At 32.0% G+C, this 22,768-nt stretch overlaps 1 protein-coding gene across 1 annotated transcript in view; it reads left to right on the plus strand.

Moving 5' to 3' along the window:
- The window catches only part of LOC145693300 (clavesin-2-like), a 103,849-nt gene extending 88,751 nt beyond the window's left edge, over positions 1-15,098 (plus strand). The window contains exons 6-8 of the mRNA XM_081769159.1: positions 3,073-3,183; positions 10,780-10,924; positions 11,517-15,098. Coding sequence (XP_081625285.1) covers positions 3,073-3,183; positions 10,780-10,924; positions 11,517-11,560 — 300 coding nt within the window. The 3' untranslated portion in view covers positions 11,561-15,098. The remainder of the gene's footprint in view (positions 1-3,072; positions 3,184-10,779; positions 10,925-11,516) is intronic.
- The last annotated feature ends 7,670 nt before the right edge of the window (positions 15,099-22,768 follow it).

The following is a 22,768-nucleotide window of genomic DNA, read 5'->3' on the forward strand; positions in this document are numbered from 1 at the left end:
TCTGTTAGTAAGGGTCCTAATAGTGCACAATCAACCTAATAGATGTCACCACTTACCTACCTGATACCAATAGATGCCACTAGCGTACAAACAATTTAAAAATTTAAAACTATTGTAACGATTTTATTGCAATTTGAAAATTGCATTGCTTCAATCTAATTATTTCAAAATAAGGCAAGAGCCGTAACCATATTTACATCTGAGCATTAATATTTGTCTTTCCATGGTGATACGATATATTGTAACGATTTAAATGCAACTTAAACTGTATTGTTTCAACCTAGTTATTTGAAAATGGATAATGATGATACTGTGGTCATAAGCGTGCTTTATTGTTTATTATTAGGACAAGTATATAATTTGAGCTTTTAGTTAAACACGATTTTGGCCTGTACTGTAATGAGAGCCAAAGGCTTGGGCGATTTATATATATATATATATATATATATATATATATATATATATATATATTATAAAAATGAAAGTCACTACGCTTTTGACTTAATAATTCTTGAGCCATTAGACCGATCTCGATCAAATTTTCAACATAGATGAGGTTCAGGCCTGGGATGGTTTTTATCATTTCCCTTTGACGGTGCAAATTAGGGAAGGTGGAGGGGGAAATATTAAAAATGATCGAAAATGGGCAATATTAGTGCTGAATCCATAGTTTTCGGGGTCGCTGAGATAAACCGTAACACTTCCGATACCGTTTAAATCTAAATTCAGCCCCGCAACTTGGGGGAAGGGGGAGATATATATATATAAATGATCGTATATGACCGATATCAGAGAGCGCTTCAGTAGTAGTAAAAAGTGACTAACTAACGGAACATATTACTAATTTTTCTTATTTTAACCCAGAGAAGCGGGTAATAGACGCTAGTATACACGTATATATATATATATGCATGGATGTACAGGGTGTCCGAGAATTATCTATACAACTTTACGACGTTATATTGAAAGAAGTTAATGTGATATTTGCATGTGGTTTTTTGTATTCAATACAGAAAGTCTTAAAGTTTTTTTTTACCTGTTCAATACACCCCTATGTGGGCACCATGTGTGATACGAAGCACATCCAGACGAAAATCAATTTCAGCCCATGTGCGCTGCAGCAAAGATACGCAATTACTGTGTGAAAATCAGCAAGGATACGCTGCTATAGGTGTTCAAGGTCTGCTACCTTCGTAGCGAAGACGATGTCCTTAAGGTACCCCCACAGGAAGAAGTCCAGCGGTGTCAGATCCGGCGACCACGGAGGCCATGATATCGGACCGTCGCGATCAGTCCACCTATTGGGAAACACCTCATCCAGGTATTCTCGAACTTCTAAAGACCAGTGTGGCAGAGCTCCATTGTGTTGAAAAAAACTTTAAGACTTTCTGCATTGAATGCAATAAACCGCATGTAAATATCACATTAACTTCTTTAAATATAACGTCGTAAAGTTGTATAGATAATTCTCGGACACCCTGTATAATATTAAATTCAGTTTCTGCTTAAATAACAAAACTCCTGAAATTTAGTGCTTCTCAACACACTCTATAAAAGAAAGTAACCATATAGCCATCCCTACATGCTAAGGTGTAGTGTAGTGACTTACGTTTGTGTTTACATTTTTACTTATTTCTTTATGGTGCTATATGACGTCGAATGATTAGAAACTTTAAAAAAATATCATTTGAATGCCACTAAGTCTTACTTTATTTAGCCTTATGGATATCATAATTTACATTTTATTTAATTGTGACTTTTCTTTCAGAAACATTTTCATTTGAAGTTCAATGATTTTCATGTTAATATAATCATAATTGTATCCTTTGAGTTATCATGAGAGAAGGTTAATTTTATCTTTCTGTAGCTAATCTGAATACAACGCCAGACATTAAGTTCTCAGTCTATGGGACACCAGGAAAAATCAACCTACGCAGAGTTATATATATTCACTGAGATATCTATCATGTTCCATCTTACTGTTTTTACCTCTTAATTTTCATTAGATTGAAAACAACTGTAGGGAAAAATAGGGCATAATGAACCAAGAAAAGTATATTTAATGATATCTGATTTATTTCCTATAATATTTTCATTCAAAAGGCATGTCTTGAAAGAATTATCTTTACACCACGTTCATTGCTCAGATTCGTTGGTATAACTCAAAATACAAAATTAGAGCAAATGAGTTTCAAACGAATAGTGATTGGTACATTGTACCCCAATACCGCTGAAATAATAGTCGAGATACAATGATAATGGTACCCTATCATTATTTATGCTTTTGCAGAAATTACTTATTTGACATCGCATTGAAGAGAAACATATTAATGTTTACGTCTATTATATTTTAAAAACTCGTACTCTTACTTATATTGTAGAAAAATGTTTTTTCCAAACGAAATAACCCAAGAGACTCAGCGAATATTGAGAAGTGAGAAACCAAAGCAAAAAAGTAAATTCTAATGTGTGGTTTTGGGTGATATCATAAAGTAGGTTTGGAAAAAATTATTTTGATATGATTAATATTATTAGAAGCACAACATTCAATCTCAAAGAAGATAATTTCATTCTGTCCCATCTGTAGCTGCAAGTAATAATGTTTATATTAATGAATTTCGTAACTGATACAACATTTATCTTTGTCTGGTGTTTCGAAAGAGTGTTGTGTCTTTTAAATTATATCTCTTTCCATATAATACGTAGTTCTGTATTAGCACTTTAAATAACTAAAAAGTTCAATTATAAAACTGTTTAAAAGTTTACTTTAAAATAAAATCCCAGTAATTCCATAGGACACAGAAGCCACAGACGTAGCCATGTGCAAACTAGCAGACGATGTCACTACTACTATAGTGTTGCTACTATCTGAGTTTGAAACGTTTACTTCTGATAAGTACTGAGTAAATAAAGTTGTTTTATTGTACTCCTAGTTCTACTATGAATTATTTCCCCTGTGCTCCTACCTGATCCCTATGTTGGTATACTTAAGTCATTTCGTATGGAATGTAATTTACAATCAAATATGAAAATAAAATATTATTCTTTTATTCAATGCAATTTTCTTTACAGGAAAGCTTTCCTTTAAGGTTCAAGGGATTTCATGTTATTAACCAGCCATTCTATTTCGATGCCATATTTGCAGTGTTGAAACCATTCTTAAAGGAAAAGATGAGAAGTAGGGTAAGATAATGAAATAAGTTCTTCATTTATCGTAGAAACACAAACACAAATCTTTGTACATCATTGTTTATAAGAATGTCATTCATTGTGTATATATATGTATAATATGAAGTTTCAATCCGATAAGATATAAAAGCTAAAAGCTATCAACAACATTAAGACAAAATTGATGTTTATTACATTGATAGTTAAATCATTTTGTTCAATTAGCTAATTCAAATGGTAGAAAACAAAAAATAAAGTCATGAAATCTTCAGTTTAATGCCTCAAGACAACCATATACGTTAAATGAAGAGGATGATAGTTGAAAGAGAATAACAATGGAAGAATTGTAGAAATAAACATAGTAGAAGGAAACAGATAGCATTATTCAACTTTATTAGTTTCTTTATCATCATTGTACTTTTATTATTATTATTATCATTATTGTTATTATTACCATTATTAGTTTCTTTATTGTAAGCGTAAGTTATGTTCGCAATATATTCTCAAAAATTTACCTGATGGTTTTGATCATACTTAAATTAACCTACTATTAATATCTGTGCAACGTGTCAAACATTTTAGTCAGAAAAGTACTAAAATAGCAGAGAAAATCGACAAACGGTTTCTGTTAAAGATAAAGTATTTTGTTTACTTGATGATAAAAATGAATAACTGAAATTCAGATATAAATGGATTACTTCTATAAGTAATTTTCTGTAAAGGGAACAATTTGTGAAACCAGTTTTATATATAAAACTACAAAATTGCAAACAGTAATGATAGTTACAGTAGTAAAGAAAAGAGGTAAAGCTTAGTAGGCTACTCCCAGGAATAGCTATAAAAATTAAGGAGCATTTACCAGGATCACGGTAATATTTTGATCATAGGTCAAACCAAAAGGAACATTTGTTCTAGAACAGCTGGAAATGTTCATGCTACCAAGACTCTTAATCCTCAACTGTTGACTGGATTATCATTATACCTTAGGGAAAATAAACATAATATTGCTAATGTGCGCTTATTGAGAAAGTAAATGCCATGATTGAACGCAAAACTAAGGAGTTCTCTCACATTCATAAATTAAAACCTGCACTCAATCTGGACAAAGGTAAAATTAACCTGATATGAAGCGATCTTTTTACTACATGTTACCACTATCTGGAAAGAAACAAGAATAACAGTGAATAGTGACTAGTGTTACAAGTTGGTTCATTTACACACGAGGCACAGGGCGGCTGTTTATCCTATCCACTTTTCTACTGGTTCCATAACCTATTTGTGTATTGACCTCTCCATACGTAATGTTTCCCCTGAGACTTCTTGACTTGGAGAGTGCATCTGATCTCTATTGTATGATCATTTTCCTGTGATCACTGAAAGTCTGGCTGTTGCCAACTGTCTGGCTAATTTTTACTACACTTCAACTTGCAGCGTATTGGCTTGGTAACATTTAGAGAGTTCATTGAGTTTTATCCTCTTGATGCTTTCCTCGTATGTGCTGCAGCAGAATTATTTGAGCAGACAGTAGTTAACTCTGTTTGTGGTCCCATCCCAGAATGAGTAGACGACGGTGCACGACAAGTTCCATGATATTCCACGAAAACCTGTGACGCTCTCTTGTCTCATTGGCGTGCTCTTATTACTTTTATTCGGCATTGTATTTCCGAAAACCTTGAGAAATTTCGCATTCTACAATCTCAATGTTAGATATCTTATTCAAGTATCAAAACTTGAAAGATTACGTATCATCTTTTAGTAGTTGGACTTATTTGAATACTATGTGTTATCGAGTTCTTTCAATAAATGGCCTCAGTTTGACCACCAGCGTTCTCACTCTGTCAGGAAATTGGGTCTTAAAACTAACCCCTCGGTGACAGCTAACAGTTTGAGCCGACTCTTTTTTTTCTATCTCTGACTTTACACAGCATTCCGTCAAGTTGAATTGTTTTCCTACTCGTACTGAGACAAACACTTTAAATTTTTGTAGCGCTAATACGGAGTATTATAACGTTCCCTTCCGGTTTTCGAGATACACTCTGTCTTACAGGTGTCACCCAGCACTGCTGCACGGCTTTACTGTGTATCTTATCTTAACAAATCTGTATTGCGCAACTAAATTCAATTTGTATTATTACAACTGCCTAACCATATTTGGTTGGTGGAAACTTTTTTGATGGCGTGAAGTTTTGGTCCATCTGATATTGAAACCAGGGAAAGCCGTAACAATTAACACAAGTTACGCCTATAAGCTTTTTGGGCGCATGGTGAACACGCACTTTGTGATTTTTAAAGTAAATTCTCTTTGGAGTAAGTTTTAATGGGATTTTGCTGTTCCAGGTTCATTATAGATAAACTTGCGTATATCGAAAGCCGAATTGAAGAACCTCCTTCCATCACAAGCATTTTGTTTCTATCTTCTCAAATCTAGAGAAAGCTCGTGCTACAACTTGGATTACGGAATATTAAAAGAATTTTATGTCTTGGTTCTTTGTTGTCACATGACCATGTTCATAGCAAATTTCCTTGATGAACGTTGTTTTGGAGAGTTTATGAGTTCTAATCTCTCAGAACAATTTCAGCAGAAAAACTATGTTTTAGTGCCATACTGTCTGCTGTCTCCGTCAACAGTGTTCTCTCGCATAGCAGGATCCTGCCTATGCTCTGCTGTAGTTACGATCTTGTAATTTATTGTAACTTCCGATATCTTCGTAATATTACTCGATAGCCTCAACTTTCATTAAATCGCTGGTCGAACGAGACAGAGCTTTTGTTTTGTTCCAAAAAATTCAATGTACCAAACGAATATTTTTAATCTGGACCTGTATTTCGTTGTCTGTCGTCTCTTTTTTAATACAGCCTGTTTTCTAGGTTTGACCTCGATAATCACTTAATATGGATACTACATATTCATAATTCTAAGTACTCTTCTTACTGAGCTTTTAATTTACTTTATGTACTTTCCCACCGCACTTGAGGTGTTCATCATATTGTTGTTACAGTACGTTCAACGTTAAATTATGTGGCATTGCTTATCGTTTGCACGTTCTTCCCTGCTGAACAAACTTCACACTGTTCATCGACTGGGCATTCGTTTAGCTGCTGACGCTTTCTACACTAGCGCTACTCCTAGCTTTCATGTTGAAGCAAATTAAACATCGTGATAAACTTGTCGAAAATCATACAATCTATTTGCGTTGTGTTATTGACTATCCTGTAGTTTTCCTCTGCGTTTTGGGCCTCATATATGACCGGTGCGCAGCATATCCTTAAGCTACACATCCATGGTACGTACGTGTCATAGCAGGCGGATTTGTGACTGTCTCTTTATTTACTACACGTTTATATTCTTCCACCATAGTTGTTGACCTCGCCAAGGCTTGACTTTTCGTTGTCTCCACACGCCAACAGCACATAGTTTTCCAAGAATACTAGCTAAAGGTTAGAGGCTGCTAGAATAGAGCCACAATCTTAATGTGTCATATACAACTGTTGACTGTGCCTTAATCAATAACAATGACAACGCAGAATTTAATCTGCATCGTCTGTGTTTAGTATCCCCTGATGTGTTAATAACAGTTAAGCTTGCCCTTGACCATGTGCTTGAGCTTTCGATACGTCATATGATTATCTGTAATGACACGCAAAGCGTTATTAGGAGCTTTGCAGAATGTCTTTAGTAAACACGCCGTAGTGGAAGCCATTGTTGTGTGATGCCAAATGCTACAGTAAGAAGGTTGTGTCATCATTATCTGCTGGGTGCTGGAAAATGTCAACATTCTGCGGGACGGACATATCTACACAGTAGTGAAGTCTGATGCGTTGTCAAGTGTTTCACTGGTGAACTTTATCTTCCGTGCTCCGATCTCTGTAGGGATTTCATCCAACAGGTTTGCTCTCACTGCGTGTGAATTGGAACCAAACCAACGAAAATAAGCTCCATTCTATAAAACCTATTTTTTAGAACGTTCGGGATATTCAGATCTCATAAAAAATTTAGAACTACCTAAAAATCTTAGTTTGGTATTGAAAAATAATGCAGTTCGTAGTGCTATATCCTAACCACCATTTATACATACGATTTAAATAATTGACATTCTTCAACCTTCTCTTTCTTTTTAATCTTTATCTATTTTATTTCATTATTATTAATACCATTTTTAAAGTTATTGATAGTGTTCGTTGTCCTCTATTTGTTATTTACTATTTTAACTTTTTCAGCACTTCTGTTTTAGTTTCAAGTTTTATCTTTGATATTATTTGTTTTGTTTTATTCTATATGAAATCTACTTTTTTTGTGTTTTCTCTATTTTTGAAGACATCTCTTTGTTTATTGCTTCTATGTTAGCAATCCTTTTGCAGATGAGTGACATATATCAGCCATTTTTTAAAAAACATATATTATTTTATTTTTTATTTTTTTATTTTATTTTATTTTTTTGTAACGGGAACAATTTGATACAAATCATACAAAATTACTCTTCATAGATGTTGAGCATGTACGCTATATAACAACACTAATTAAGCCAGGCTTTACTTGTACACAGTTAAACCAAAGTTTATGTAATGCTTTGAGACAGGAAAAGCTACTAAGTTAATAAAGATATATTTATAAATTAATTATTTTTAATTTGAATGCTAATTTTATGATCAAAGAAATGTTCGTCATAAAAAATCGTAGGTTCCTGCTTTTGGTAAATATTGTTTCGAACAACTTTAAAGCTGAATTTCTAAAATCATCTACTTTACGTATGTCGATGATTCCCAGATCTGATATCAGAAGGATGAGTAACTATAGAATTCTTGTTTAGTAATTTACATTCCATTAATTGGAAGCTCTTGTTAACAATTGAGGGTTAAATTAGTATATATAACTCAAAAGGGAAAATAGGTATTAGTAGAAACCCCGAAAATTTCAGTCATCTGGGTTTAAAGAAACACGTGAATGCTTTTACAGAACGTTCTGTGAGGACGTGTTTCAGTGGTTAAATTACAACATCCAACGGATGGTCTATGGATGTCTTAATTAAATTATCTTTGAATCAAATTGAATATGCAGTATATACCGATTATTGTTCAAAAAGTAGCTATTTCTGGAATCTTGGATTCTTCTAGAAATTTTCTGTACCCAATACGGCACTTTCCTTTCTTCCATTCCAAGATATATTATGTTATGCATATCACATAACATGCTAACTTATTTATTTTCATATTAAGCTATATCATGAGCTATTTTTTAATATTTCCATATTACATGCTTTAATGCTTATTTGTGTATACGTCAAAATGCTATCGTCATTCCGATAAGATTTAAAAGTATGGGATGAGTGAATGTTCTGCTTAATTAATTAAACTAGGAGATAAATGGAAGTACAGATCACGCTTTGAAAAGTCGTGTTTTTATTCTTCATATACATTAGGAAGTTATGCATTTACTGATTTCGGTGTTTGAGATGTGTTCAGTATTAAACTGCAAGTCAGGAATATGTAAGGTCAAGTCTTCACGTTGCTTTTTTTACACAATTCTTCCGCCAGAGACATCAATATCTTCACATAGATACCTATAAATAACAACAATTATTGAACGGAAAGGAAAACATGAATGGGCTATTGAGTTTCGTGAAAGAGAAAGGGAAGCAACAGACGATTAAATGCTCAAACATCAATGTTTATAATGTTTATACTCTTTCTTATCTTAAATAAATAATGTAGTCATTTGCACTAATTTCGGCAACATCAACGCCTTTTATATATGTGGTTATATGCACGTATTAACTCTTATGTTGCTGGTTACTTTTCTATTAGTTCTCACATGTACGTGACTACACTACTGCTAACTGCAATAATTAAATTCAGAGGTGTACCGGTTTGATGTTCAAGATATCATATCTACTGATCAAGATATCATATCATTTCATCAACTATATCATTTACTGATTAGTGAATTCCTTTTAGCAAAAATCTGATTAAGTCCAAATCTTAAATTTGATGGCTCATAATCAGAGTACCAAAGGACTGCACAGCAATATACTGTATTTCAAATACATAGTAAAGAAATCTACGTCTGCCTCAGTGAAAAGTTTGATAAAAATCGGATGAGTTCCATATTGTTAATTGCGTACTATGTATGCTGTCTTTTTTAAACCTTTATTGGGCAGTGGGCATTATTGCTTTCATTCAGTATTCATATACAAGACTTGCCTGTCGCTTCTTTAGATACTTCTAATCTTCAACAGGGGATAGTCAAATTTAGTATTGTAGAAGCTTTGTCTCCTACGTTCCGCGAAAGTTCTTTTTATTTACTTTTTTATTTGTGGTTTCTTGCTCTGTAGGAAAATATTTCAACGACACTGTTGGTAATTACTGAGAGTATTCTTATAACATTTTACCGTAATAGAGCAATGCTGCTCAGTAGCTGCACATAAGACCTATTTTATGCTTTGAAATAAACACCGTGTATTTTCTAACAAAGTACAAAAATACCTTAAAAATTACAAAATTATGATCAGGAAGACATGGTTCAACCATAAAAGCAAACTAAATATTTTAATGGTAATGCTATCAATGCTTGTCAATTAAAGGGTTAATTAGATGAAGAACGAAATCAACTTGGGAAAATATATAAACATATTAGTAATATGTAAAATTTGTAAAATATAAATCCAACTATTATTTTTTATAAGTTGAATAAACTTGCACCACAGATTTCGGAGCGAAAAATTGCATATGGTACGTGCTTATTTTCTAGATTCACTCTCTATTTCTCTGGGCTTTTTTTTCAATCTCGTGTTCACACGTCTGTAGCAATTGAAAGTGTAAGAATCAGGAAATTTTAACATACAAGACAGTACGAACTTGATATGTAATGATCATTTTCACAATCAGCAGCTAAGATTTGCTTGCGAGATTTTGTAGTCTTTTTTCCATTTTTTCTAAGAATAAATTTAATTTCTCCAGTACTTTGAATCACTACAATTTAAAATTTTATTTGCCTTGATATCATCTATGAAACTATTCAGAAACTCACATTCCTCGAATAGATAAAAAAAAGAAAGAAAATAAGATTTCAAGTAAAAGCTCCTGGGATATCTTAAAATTCTATCTCGTTTTTCTCCTAATTACCACTCTGTTTCAAATACTTTTAACCTTATTTATTTATTTTAGACCATGAACTTTTAGTACATAAAATAAACAAATATAATGTGTTGTAAATGGACATTTTAAGCGCTTCTTCTTTATATTATATGAAGCGCCGTGTATTATTCATAAGGTTCATTCTTTTAAGAGAGACTCTTGTTCAATTTCTCTTACGGATGTCAATTTCTGGTTGACAACAGTATACATGACTTTTCTCTAGTGTTACCTGATTTCTTGCTGCACCGTCATTCTAAAATTCCTTAATTGTCATGCTCTTACGCTTATTATCCACTTTCTTTAGACAAAAGAATATGACTGTGAAACGTTAAACTTGAAACGTTTATTTTTAACTTCTAATTATATTACATTTCTACATTCCTCCTTTGCATTGATAATTTAGCTAGATTATCTTTACTAAATGCTAACTGAATGATTTAAAATGCTAACTGATAAATCTTTGTATATTGAAATTTACAGATATACCTGCATGGAAGAAATATTCAATCATTGCACGACTTTTTCAATCCTGCAATTCTTCCTGAAGAATACGGTGGATTGAAACCTAAGTTTGACAACACTGCTTGGAGACAAACTCTATTCATGAACGAGGATAAATTCATAGGTACGTATAAATTTAAAACCTTTAATCTGAGGAAATTTAACATTGAATTAATATTTTGGGTAGAAACATGATCAAAAAAATCTCTAATACCTTCTTATGTGCTAAACAAGAAAGGTTACATGTGGTGGAGACGAGGGAGGAGAACGGAGGGGAGGGTTAGAAAAAACATCCTGAAAGTGTATTTGCTTATCTGTCTGTATCTAGGAAACTATTAGAGGTAAATAAACGAAAAATTCGTCTGGCAATTGAACTCTGAAACCACATAAAACAAAGACAAACGTAATAATTGTGTGGTCATATAGAAGCACAATAAATCAAATACTCAATAAGAGAAATGACATACGGTGTACATATTCAATGTGTGCCTAAAGGAAAACATAATGAATCAAATACTAAACAAAAGAATTAAAGGAAAAATTAAAATAATTTGAAAAGTCACGTGAAATGTATGCTTCAGTTTTAAAAAAATCACTGCAGTTCCTTCATAAATACACTGATATTTTCTAGTACTTTAGTATGTTTATTGATATGTGAATCATCACTAACTGAAACAACTATTATTTGTAATAACAAAACATTCCTTTGTTTACAGAAATGAGATCCTATGGTTACAAAGAACCTGAAGAAACTTGTTAGATTATACTATGCAGAAGTCCTTCAAATAAGAAGACTATAACAATTATACTCTTGAGTAATGTGCTTTTTATTCCAATAGCTCAAACATATATATTTGTACGTTCGATTTTTGTTAAGAAAGTTGTGAAAGTGTGTATGCGTGTGTACCTGTGAGTAAACAGACCAAAATAAAAATAATTAAAAAAAAGGATCAGTAAAGGAAACATTAAACTGAAAAGATGTAAGTATATACACATACATTTCTATTACTCGATAATCAAACTAAGCATATAAATGCTAGTGAAATATGTTCATCACAGGTTGTGGCGTATTAAACGAACAAACATTTTGAGGTATATATTCCCATTTGTCTGCGTACATATATATGTATATTCGTTCAGGTAGTTCTGTAATAATGTATCCTATAGAGTCTTACAAAATAGTAGTAACTATCATTATAGAACAGAAATTGTTTACTTATTTTTTTGATATATTGTAGTCGATGTCAATTCCAATGCCTGTGTGCTAACCCATGTAGACTATTGTCATACTTTGAAATTCAAGCTCTGCATTTAATCTAATTTGGCTGTGGAAACAGTATATACATATTCTTACTCGATTAATTTTTTCCTAAATTTTTGAATCAGGTTTTACTTTAGACATATTTAATATTTATTAACAGTTTTAAGTTTTCATTTTTAAAAAAAAAAAAAATATTTTATTGTCATAACAATTTTAAATGCATTAAATATTTCAGTATTACAGTGTCCGAAAGATGTAAGTAGTAATCTGTGTTACTAGATGATTATGGGACCACATATATGTTGTATTTATTCTTTTCGGGATTTCTCTATTACATGTTAAATGTCATGGTAACTTTTATTGCGTACTAAGTTAGAGGATAATAATGATACAGAATTAAGTTACGATTAATTTATGTATGTATATAATTTACGTACTCGTGTTAAAAACAATAGGTACTATGCAATATAAACAAAAAATTTGGAATTAAAGAATGAACCTTGAAATCAACAAAAATATTCATAACATTGTTGAAGTTAAGGTGTGGTTTTGAATTTATATTACTAATTTTCATTTAAAGAAAAAATAATATGAGATAAACATAGAAAAAGATTATTTTTCCTATATATAATTTCAAATAGTCAAATTGTTACATAGTTTGCGTATTATATCTTTCATAGGTCCGTTGATTATAATTGAACTATTATACAAATTCAGCTAGGAACCTCAAAGGGAAATTAATCATAAAATCTTTCGTAATATATCGAAGAAGCTATAAATAAAGATAGAATTTTTTAACAAAATACAACAAAGCAGTAAAAATAGAAACGTCTATATTACATGTCCACGATACAGTTAACGTTAGTAACTGCATCGATTTGCAATATTTACGTTTCTATTATTTCGACTTTGTACTGGACTATGCACCAATAAACGAATCACTAATGCTGTATGGGGCTATGTAATAGATAAAGCATTCTTCAAAATCAACAAATTGATTATTTTCACAATTATTCCGAAGATTATGTTCACAGATTTTTCGAGATCAAACAACTGGAAAATTTTGTATAAAAGTTTGATTTCTGGGTAAAATTGGCAGATAAATATGTTCATATGAAATTATAACCAATCTGTGAGACATATGAGCAACATGATAGAAATAAAACGTTTGGTTATGTATTTAGTAGTAATTATATTAGTTACTTTGAATAGTTTGTTCATAAGCTGAAAGTGTGTATATTTGAATAAAATGCTAAGAAACTGAAAATCTGAAATAAAACATGTCCATTATTAAGAAAGCCTACATGAAAAGAGATACTTAATATTAAAAATATATTTACAGTTTAAGTTGTAAAAAAATAATAAGACAATATGTCTGCGTAATCTTACGTCCATCATTTGCCATTTAGTTTGATAATGAATATATAGAGTATTATTGTTTATTCGCTAGAATCTAAATATTTAGTATAAGATGCAAATTATTAGATCACGCTTATCTTATGACAATATTAAACTAGCAAATCAATAAACCTGAAGATTGCTAGACATAATAAATATGTATGTATATATGTATGTATCTAAACGAAACTACTGCATTTGTATAGCAACTCAAACATTATATGCTACCTTACCGCTGTGATAAAGATTCTGGTAAGCAAATGTCCATTTCTAAAATTTTGAAATATCAATTTTGATTTTTAAGTAGTATATTTGTTAATATTATATTAAAGTTATACCTGATACGTAGTATAAGGTTATAATATGTATAGTCACCAGTTAAAAGTGGTTTCTTGTGTACACTTTTATCCATAACATAAGTATGAATTAACCAACCTCAGTATAGTTTTCCTTGTATACATAGAACGCCATTTTCTGCATGGATTGAATCATCTACTACGCAAAATGGTCAATTCATTTAGAGAGTATTGATAAAAGAGTATATAAGGAAATGCACGTACTTCTGCTGGAAACTTACAATTCCTAATTTATTCAATGATTATTTTATTAGTAATGCATTTTCGTATTCTTAAAGCCTTCAAATTACTTAAGTTCTATATTAGCAGAAATAAGAATACAGCATTTAATTTCGAATTGGCAACTATACATGAAATTAGCGCATTAAATATAGCCTTAAATGTGGGGTTAGAAAATACTTAGATTACATCAAAAGATTATGAAACCAGTTATCGCAATATTCTGTTAAACCAATAGAATACTTTCAGTTTACAACAAATTTTAAAGTATGGTTTACATACATTAGGTAATATACTGTTTTTTGTGCTGAATAAACTTTATGTTATCTTACAAATGAATATAGATAAACCTGGTCTATCCGAATAATTTTTTTTTTCTAATTTTAAAATGAACAATACCAAAACATAGTTTGAAAGTTGATATTCTGCCACGATGGATATTATGAACAACTTTCTCTAAAATGTACAAGATCAATACAATTTCAAAAGGTGCTATTTTTTAAATATATATATAAAAAGTGAGTAGGTACTCTAACACAAATATGTAGTTGCTTCAACTAATATTAATGATTTATTATGAATGCAGTTCCTGTTTCAAGCTTCTGCGCACAAGTGTTGAATACTCATCTGTTTGAAATCATAGATATAGAATCGTTAAATTATACTACTTACTTTAGCAAATATTGGTTTAGAATGACGTCGTTTAATAATATGTTGACTTGTTATTATTTATTTGTAATTAATGAGATATTTGTTTGTTAAATATCTGTAGTGTAGCGAAATTCCCTATCAATTGTGTTAGGATATTAAAACCAAGGTTGAGATTAATGACAATTATTTGTTTTAATGTGAATATAAGACAAAAGAGAGATACTTATTTATAAATGAGTGAGCGATTCTAAAGCTTTGACGATTTATATATTTTTCTTGGTCACTGTGTTGTATATGTATATATATATATATATATATGTCCCATGTAAGTTAAATAAAACGTTACATTAATCTGTAGTTTATTATATTAACTGGGTTTATTGACTTTTGTTGCTCTTATCTTCTGGCAACCCAGCAAAGTAATGCAGAAAATAATTCATGTTTCCCTTCCTGATAACTTCTTTAACCAATAACACATATAAACACACTAGCAGCGATTCTAAAAAGAAAATGCTGTAACTCATCAGATACCTATTACTTATTTAATTTTGATTTATTATAAAGCAATGACTTTTCGAGCCTACCTACTCAAATACCTAAATTTTCTCACTTTGATTAACATATACCATTTGAACAAATTTGTGAAAAACTTTACTAACTTCAAAATCAACGGTTAAAATGAACTTGATGACAGTTTGTGACACTTTTCGCTCGAGCTATGATACAGACGTGCGAAACATGGTTTTCTCTGTCGGGATTAATTTCTTTCAGCCTTTGTGGACCGCTCCATTAACTGCAAGGCAGCAGTGCTATTTTTGATCCGCCCCGGCTATTTCCGGTATCTATTATATCCAGTAGGCCTTCCCTTATCTGTCACCTGGAGTCTTGCAACTTTTTTTTTTTTATTCAGGAAATCACAACAATCACTTGAACAATATTATAATATCATACAATAAATCAAGATATTAACTGCATTTATTGACTTTTGTTGGTCTTATGTTCTGGCAACCCAGTAAAATAATGCAGAAAATAATTCATGTTTCCCTTCCTGATAACTTCTTTAACCAATAACACCTATAAACACAAGAGCAGTGATTCTAAAAAGTAAATGCAGTAACTCATCAGATACCTATTACTTATTTAATTTTGAATTAGTATAAAGCAATGACTTTTCGAGCCTACCTACTCAAATACCTATTATATTGTGCGCATATTAAATTTTATTACTATTTCTACATATATATCATAACAAGAATGAAATGAAACTTGCAGGGTAGACATCTATTATGACTCTAAATTCATAAAAGTATGTGATCGGTGGTTATGACTGGTTGCTTAAACGGCATAGGAACTTTTTTCTTTTTATGGAAAAAAAAAAGAAAGAAAATTTGTGCTTGAGATTGTTGGTCTTCACCACCCTCCCGATAAGATTAACAGTTTGGTTAACGAAGGTATTAAACGAAAGAAAGGTCTTGTAACATGAGACTACCTTGAAGGTTACTACGGTATTTACGTTTATAAACAACAAATAACAGGAGAAATGGCCGTTCTTTGCAAGAAAAAAGTTGTTTTATGGAATTATTGTGAAAAAAATATAAACCCTTTTTTCCTATAGGATACACGTTTCAATTAAAGTGAAATGAAAGAAATCCAGATCAACTCAAGTGCTAACTAAGCTCAAAAATATTTTTTAAACGGTTGAAATTTTTCCCCACTTTGTCCATTTTATAAATACAAAATAGGACATTGATAAATTATATAAATTCTCTCTTCCCTCCTAAGAAGCGATATTTCGAAAATGCTGGGGCACGTTACAATTTACCTTAAATGAGAAGCATATACATTAAATTTCATCTTCCAAAGATAAGAGGCTTGTGGGATACTCAATTTTTAATCCTTCTTGCCTTCTGGGATAAGCATTATAATTAAAGTAACATGATGCAAACCCGGCTTGAGCCAAGTGGTAACTATATTTTCAAAGAATCATTAAAACGGTTCTCCCTCTTTCCTTTGATAACGAGTCAGAATCTCGATGTAACTATTAAAAAAAGGGGAAAAAAAACAGAAAAAAGGAAAAATTGCTCTCTGCTTACTCTCAAAAACGAAATTACTGAAGAAGCTGGAGCACATTCCCACCTGTTTCTAATACAAGTTTCATTTCTCTAACATGATAGGCTTAAGAGATACACAATTCTTGACATAATTTTAAAAACCCCGTCTCACCTATTAGTACACACATTATGATGAAAATGATACGATAAAAAACCCTGTTTAAGGACAGTGCTAAATATGTTCAAAAACAAATTTCAGATGATTCACCTGATTTCTGGTGATGGTAAGAGTGATATGTCAGTTTTGAATGTGGAGAAAAATTAAGAAAATCTCAGTCCCCCTTTAAAAAAGGAATTCTCGGAAACGCTGGGTAATGTGCCCATGTATTTTTAATGACGAATTTATGTAAAAAGTTTCATCTTCCTAACTTGAGAGATTACTAAGATACTCTCATATTTTTATCATACATTCTGAATCTTTATCCCCCAATTATTAATAAAAATGAATGATAAGAATGCGGGTTCATGGTAGATAGTAACAATGTTTAAAAATTCATTCGAAATGGCTCGGTCGGGTTCCTGTTATAATGTAACAAACATCTTTTTCATTTCTATAATATACTTTTGACCTATTTTGAAAAATCTACAGAAGTTTAAATAGTTTTTCTTATTTCTTGAATCAAGAGAAATTATTTTAAATACTAGACTAATTATACACCAATATGTAGCTTTAATTGTGAAGTCAAAAGATGCGTGCTAACCAAAGTAGATTGATTATATATCATACAATATGCAATTTGTCTGTACAATCCTATAAACGTTCACTTTTTGCGAAATTAAAACATTTGACTCCTTGATAAAACAAGTTGTAGTCTAACGTGTACACCACTTAAAGGAGTTTTACTTGTATCTCGTGATATTTCTTCAGTTAATATTGAAATTTGAAGTTATAGTACATTTCTACCATTTTTATTAGAGAGATTAGAGTGAAGATGGGATGCATTGTTGGAACGCTAAATTGATTACAGAAAATTGTTTTTAGCTATCTATTATACTGTTTCTATCCTGTAGCAATTAATGTTAAAACCGAAACTGGTTAATTTCTACTACTTCCAGTTTGAGTGTCGGGTCCAAAAAAGAACTGATTCCTGACTTTTGACCATATACATTGTTACCAAATCTGGTGATAATTGGTCAAGTAGGTCTTGAGATGTTTTGTCTCCTGGACGGCCACCAGGACATGGCAAATTTATATATGGAAGTTTTGATAAGCTTAACTCCTTAAAAAATTAATTAAAATCAGTACATATAGGATGAAATTATGCGTGAACATGCATACAATGAAGTTTCCTAATCACGATATTAATACTATTAGTTGCTGAAGAGTTTCATAATCTAGCTCTAAAGATTATTGTTAGATCCTTATGAAATTTACGTCGGACCACAAAGAAAGAATACTATTTCAAACAAACAAACCGAAAAGAAAAGAAAGCTATCGAAGTTGGTGCATCTATGTCGAAGTTATGCGTGATAATATATACAGTGCCGGATCTATAAACTTCAAGACCCCACCGTGCGGGGGGCCGGACCCTAAGGGGCCCAAGGGATTTTAAAGGTTCTCCTGCACCTTGCCTGTAAATACTAATTTTTAAAAAACTTGAAAAAGAATGATATTTTCAGAATAGTATAATTACTTTAACACAATGGTTTTAATTACAAATTCTGAAGAAGATTTTATTGCCTATTTGCTGAAGCAAGAGAGTCAAACTGGTAAAGGTCATCATGAAAATGTTTATTTTACCTGATAACATTAAGCATTATATTGTCAAGTCTGTCAACCAAATGGCCCATTTCCGAAAAGTGAGAAGAATAGAGGATTTTTCTCTGCGTATTACAAAACAATTACAAAAACGGGGCAGTCATTGCAAGTAAAAATGGCTGAATTTTTCAAAGAAACTAGATAATGCATATTGCTTGCCATATTGGTTATTCTCTGGTGGTGAAAGTAAAAGTGGATGGAAAACAAGGAACAGAAACTGACAAGGATTATAAAATAAATAAATAAATAAAAATAAATAAAATAAAATAAAATAAATTAAATAAATAAATAAATAAAATAAAAATAATAAAGCAACAGCAAATCTCTAAATCACATTTCAGCATGTTTGGTTTTTGGTAAGTGGAAAATGGATGAAACCATTGATGATTCACTGGAGAAAGAAAGGAAATTTGAAGCAAAGTTTTGGGCCCAGGTTCTGGAAAGACTTTTCAATATTACACTCATATTAGCAAAAAACACATTAGCATTTAGAGGCAGTAAAGAGCATGATGGAAGCTACGATGGAAAAGTTTTGTCTCTCGTACAGTTTTTAGCTAAATATGAACCTACAATAGCACGGGTAATCAGTCTACCCAAAGGCCAGATTAAGTATCTCAGCCATAATATTCAAAATTACATCATCCATTGCCTGTCTTCAAACTTAGAAGCTAATTTGTTGAAGGAAATTAAAATAATGCCATATTTCTTATTAATCATTGATGCGACTCAAGATTTATCAAAAAAGATCAAATGATTTTCATTATCCGCTATATGAATTTTACAGAAGGAAATGATAGCTTAGAAAACGAAGTTTCTCGTGCGAAGTGGAAGGTCAACCCTGTGTTTGTAGAAGAAAGGCAACCCAAAGTTAAAAAAGCAATTCGATGAACTGGTAGAAGATCATCGGTTTTTGGACGCAGAGGCTTGCTTCAGGGTTAACGTTTACAGAAGACTTCTAGATATCGTAAATCTAATGAAATAGAGAGAGAAATCAGATTTCAAAGACCAACACTTGTCTTGAATTGGCGGTATTGCTATACGTCGAGTTTAATACTATTGCTCCAAGTTTTCCTGAAATTTTGACTACTCTTGCTTTATTCCTGATTTTACCCCTGACTGTGGCTCCCGTTGAAAAGTCCTTCTCAGTCTTAAAGAGGATCAAGAGTTATTTAAGGTGTTCAATGACAGAGAAGAGAATGAAGACTTGATAATGTTGGCAATCAACCATGAGAGGGCTTCGACCATTGAAAAAAGAGGTCTTATACGGGAGTTTGCGGAAATGAAGTTGAGGAGGAAGTATTGCTTGTAAAAAGTAAATATTTGAATCTCTATTCCATTGCAAATAGACCATAATGAATATTTCATTAAAATATCGTATGGTACGATTAAAAAAAGTATTGTATATAGAAGGACCCTTTCAAATTTTCTTGCGGAGGGGGGTTTTCTAGATCCAGTACTGTATATACAACTACGATATCAACACTGTTAGCATTGAGAAGTTTCATAATGTAATTTACGTGGAACCACAAAGGAAAGATTCTTTCGAACATAAAAGAATTATGAAAATCGATCCACCTTTGTCAAAGTTATGAGTGGTTATACACAGAAATGTTAGTGATGAATACTGTCAGCCATTCATGAGTCTTATGGTCTAGCTGCGAAGACAATTGTTAGATCCTTTTGAAATTACGTGGGACCGCAAAGGAAAGAATATTCTTTTATAAAGAGAAAAAAGAATTCGACATCTTTGCATCTTTGTCGAATTTATGTATGTCATCATTAATGTCATGTCATCGAGTCATGTCATGTCATTAATGTCATGTCGAATCTATGTCATCATTAATACACAAAAAATTAGTGAACACTCTCAGCCACTGATGAGTTTCATGATGCAGCTCCAAAGGTTATCACAAGATCTAGACCACAAGGAATGAATACTCTTTCAAATAAAATTAGAATCATCAAAATCGGTGCACTTATGTAGAAATTATGCGTCTTTATATATAACCAGCATCCTTTGTTAAAAAAAAAAAGTTCAATTGGCTTGGATACAACTTATGATGAAACTTTCTTCTTCACATAGCCATAGAAGAAAAGCGAGGAGTAGGAAAAAGAAGAACAGTTTATCGATGATTTAAAAATAGAAGAAAATATTGGGAGTTAAAAGAGGGAGCTGAAGATTGAGAAACGTAGGAAAAACATTTCCAGGCCCAAACCTTAACCAAACAAACAAATAATCCCAGGACCTTTCAAACGGCAAAATACTTAATAATAATAATAATAATAATAATAATAATAATAATAATAATAATAATAATAATAATAATAATAATAATAATAATAATAATAGGGTCAAAATGCCTAATATCGTATGGTTTCCCAATATCGGATACCGAGAAATATTCTGTGTAAGGTGCTGCAGCCTAGCGGCCGTTATCGTAACTGTACACCAATCGGTGGGCCGTTAGGTGTCTGAGTTACGATCTCTCTCGCAACATGTTTAATTGTGTGGTGAAGTGTTTTGTGATTTTGACCTTGTGAAATATTTCTAATACTGCAGTTTATTGCATTATGTCGTCCCTAAAGGCAGGGTGCGAAATCCTGGGGAGGATGAGGGGGAATTCCCCCTCACTTACTGTTTTTTGAAAAATAATCCCCCTCACTGCAGAGTTACTGGGGGGGAAGAGAATATGCAGATAGTTGTCAGAAGTCATACATATTTCTTGGAAATGTAACGTTAGTTTCCCTACAAAATACTTTCAAAGGCACATGTTTCCCATTAATACATGTTCAATACACTTATCAATATATTTGGAAATATTTCAGGAGGAAAAGTATAATGAAAAATCATCGAAATGCAGTTAGCGTTAAGCAAAAATAAAAATGCAGTGAATATTTAAACTGTGCTTTGATCTGGCAACTCTGAAAACAAAATAGAAATGGGATCTGGAGTAATTATTCTTTTTTTGTCCTACTACTAAGATGATCATACGGGATACAAAAGATGGCGTAGAATGTTCTACACAATGGAGCGTCATGCTCTTCAATTATTTCAATTTAATTTTTAACAACAATTTCAATTTTGGACATAATTTAGTGTATTACAATTTTTATAGTGTTTTATATGTTTTTTGTATGTTCTACGCTTCTGCCTTCCTTTTTAATTCACAAACTAGTGTGGAAACAAAACTATTTAAAACAGGCCAATTCGTCCATTTTGGAACGGACCATCTTCTACAATTCTAGTGAAGCAGTCAACTTGGCCTTAGTGCTGTGACTTTTAATTATAAAATCTCCCGCGAGGGAGATGAATAGAATAGAATAGAAGATGATCATACTTGAGTGCGGTGTTATTGACTTCTTGAATGTAACAAAAATGAAACGTAGGAAGAGTGCTACGAATAACATAATTACAAAGTACTTTAACGTTAATTCTGAGTCAGACAATAAAGTTCGCAAACTAAATAGTGACAATTCGGATGTTACTAATAATGGGTCGCTATTCACGAACAAAAGCAGTGACGAGTGCAGTAGTGGTGAAATGGGTGAAGCTGAAAAGGAGTGTTTTAGAGCAAATGTGATGGAAGCTTCTAAAATACATTTATGAGAGAGTTTGTGTGATGGAAGTGATAAAACAATGTCAAGTAAAATGAACCAAAATGTAACATTGTTAGAAGAAAGTCAACCGCCCATGGAATGGAAAAGATTTCAGAATTCGTGGAATCAAGATAGATCATGGCTTGTTTTCGAAATGAAAGCAGGACAGGAGGTGATGATGTGTAATGTTTGTAAATTGCATGCTTCTTTCATGTGTAAAAACAATAACATTAAAACTGCCAATAATAACTTGAAGTGGTCATCGAAAGGTGTTTCTCGGAAAAATGAAAATTTGGATGCCGTATACAGACATGAACTAAGTTCAGTTTATCGGTTGTGCTTAGATACAGAAGTTACTTGTCAGAAAAAGGCACTGGAAAAAACGCAGAAACAGCAAGGAAAACGTGTCTGAGAAAGCAAGAACAGCAATTGGATGTAACGGTATAAAAGTATTTCGTACTGTGTATACTAGTGCAAAGCGAGGTTGGAGTTTCAGGAACCACCCACAACTGACTAGATTACAACGTGCAAATGGTTTAGATATGGGAACTCACGCTGCTTTGATAACACGTTTCATTGCAGACCAGCTACACAAGAAATTGGTAACATTTTTTGA

The sequence above is a fragment of the Thermobia domestica genome, chromosome 8 (assembly GCF_964235325.1).
Source record: "Thermobia domestica chromosome 8, izTheDome1.hap1.1, whole genome shotgun sequence".
NCBI classification, from domain to species: domain Eukaryota; kingdom Metazoa; phylum Arthropoda; class Insecta; order Zygentoma; family Lepismatidae; genus Thermobia; species Thermobia domestica.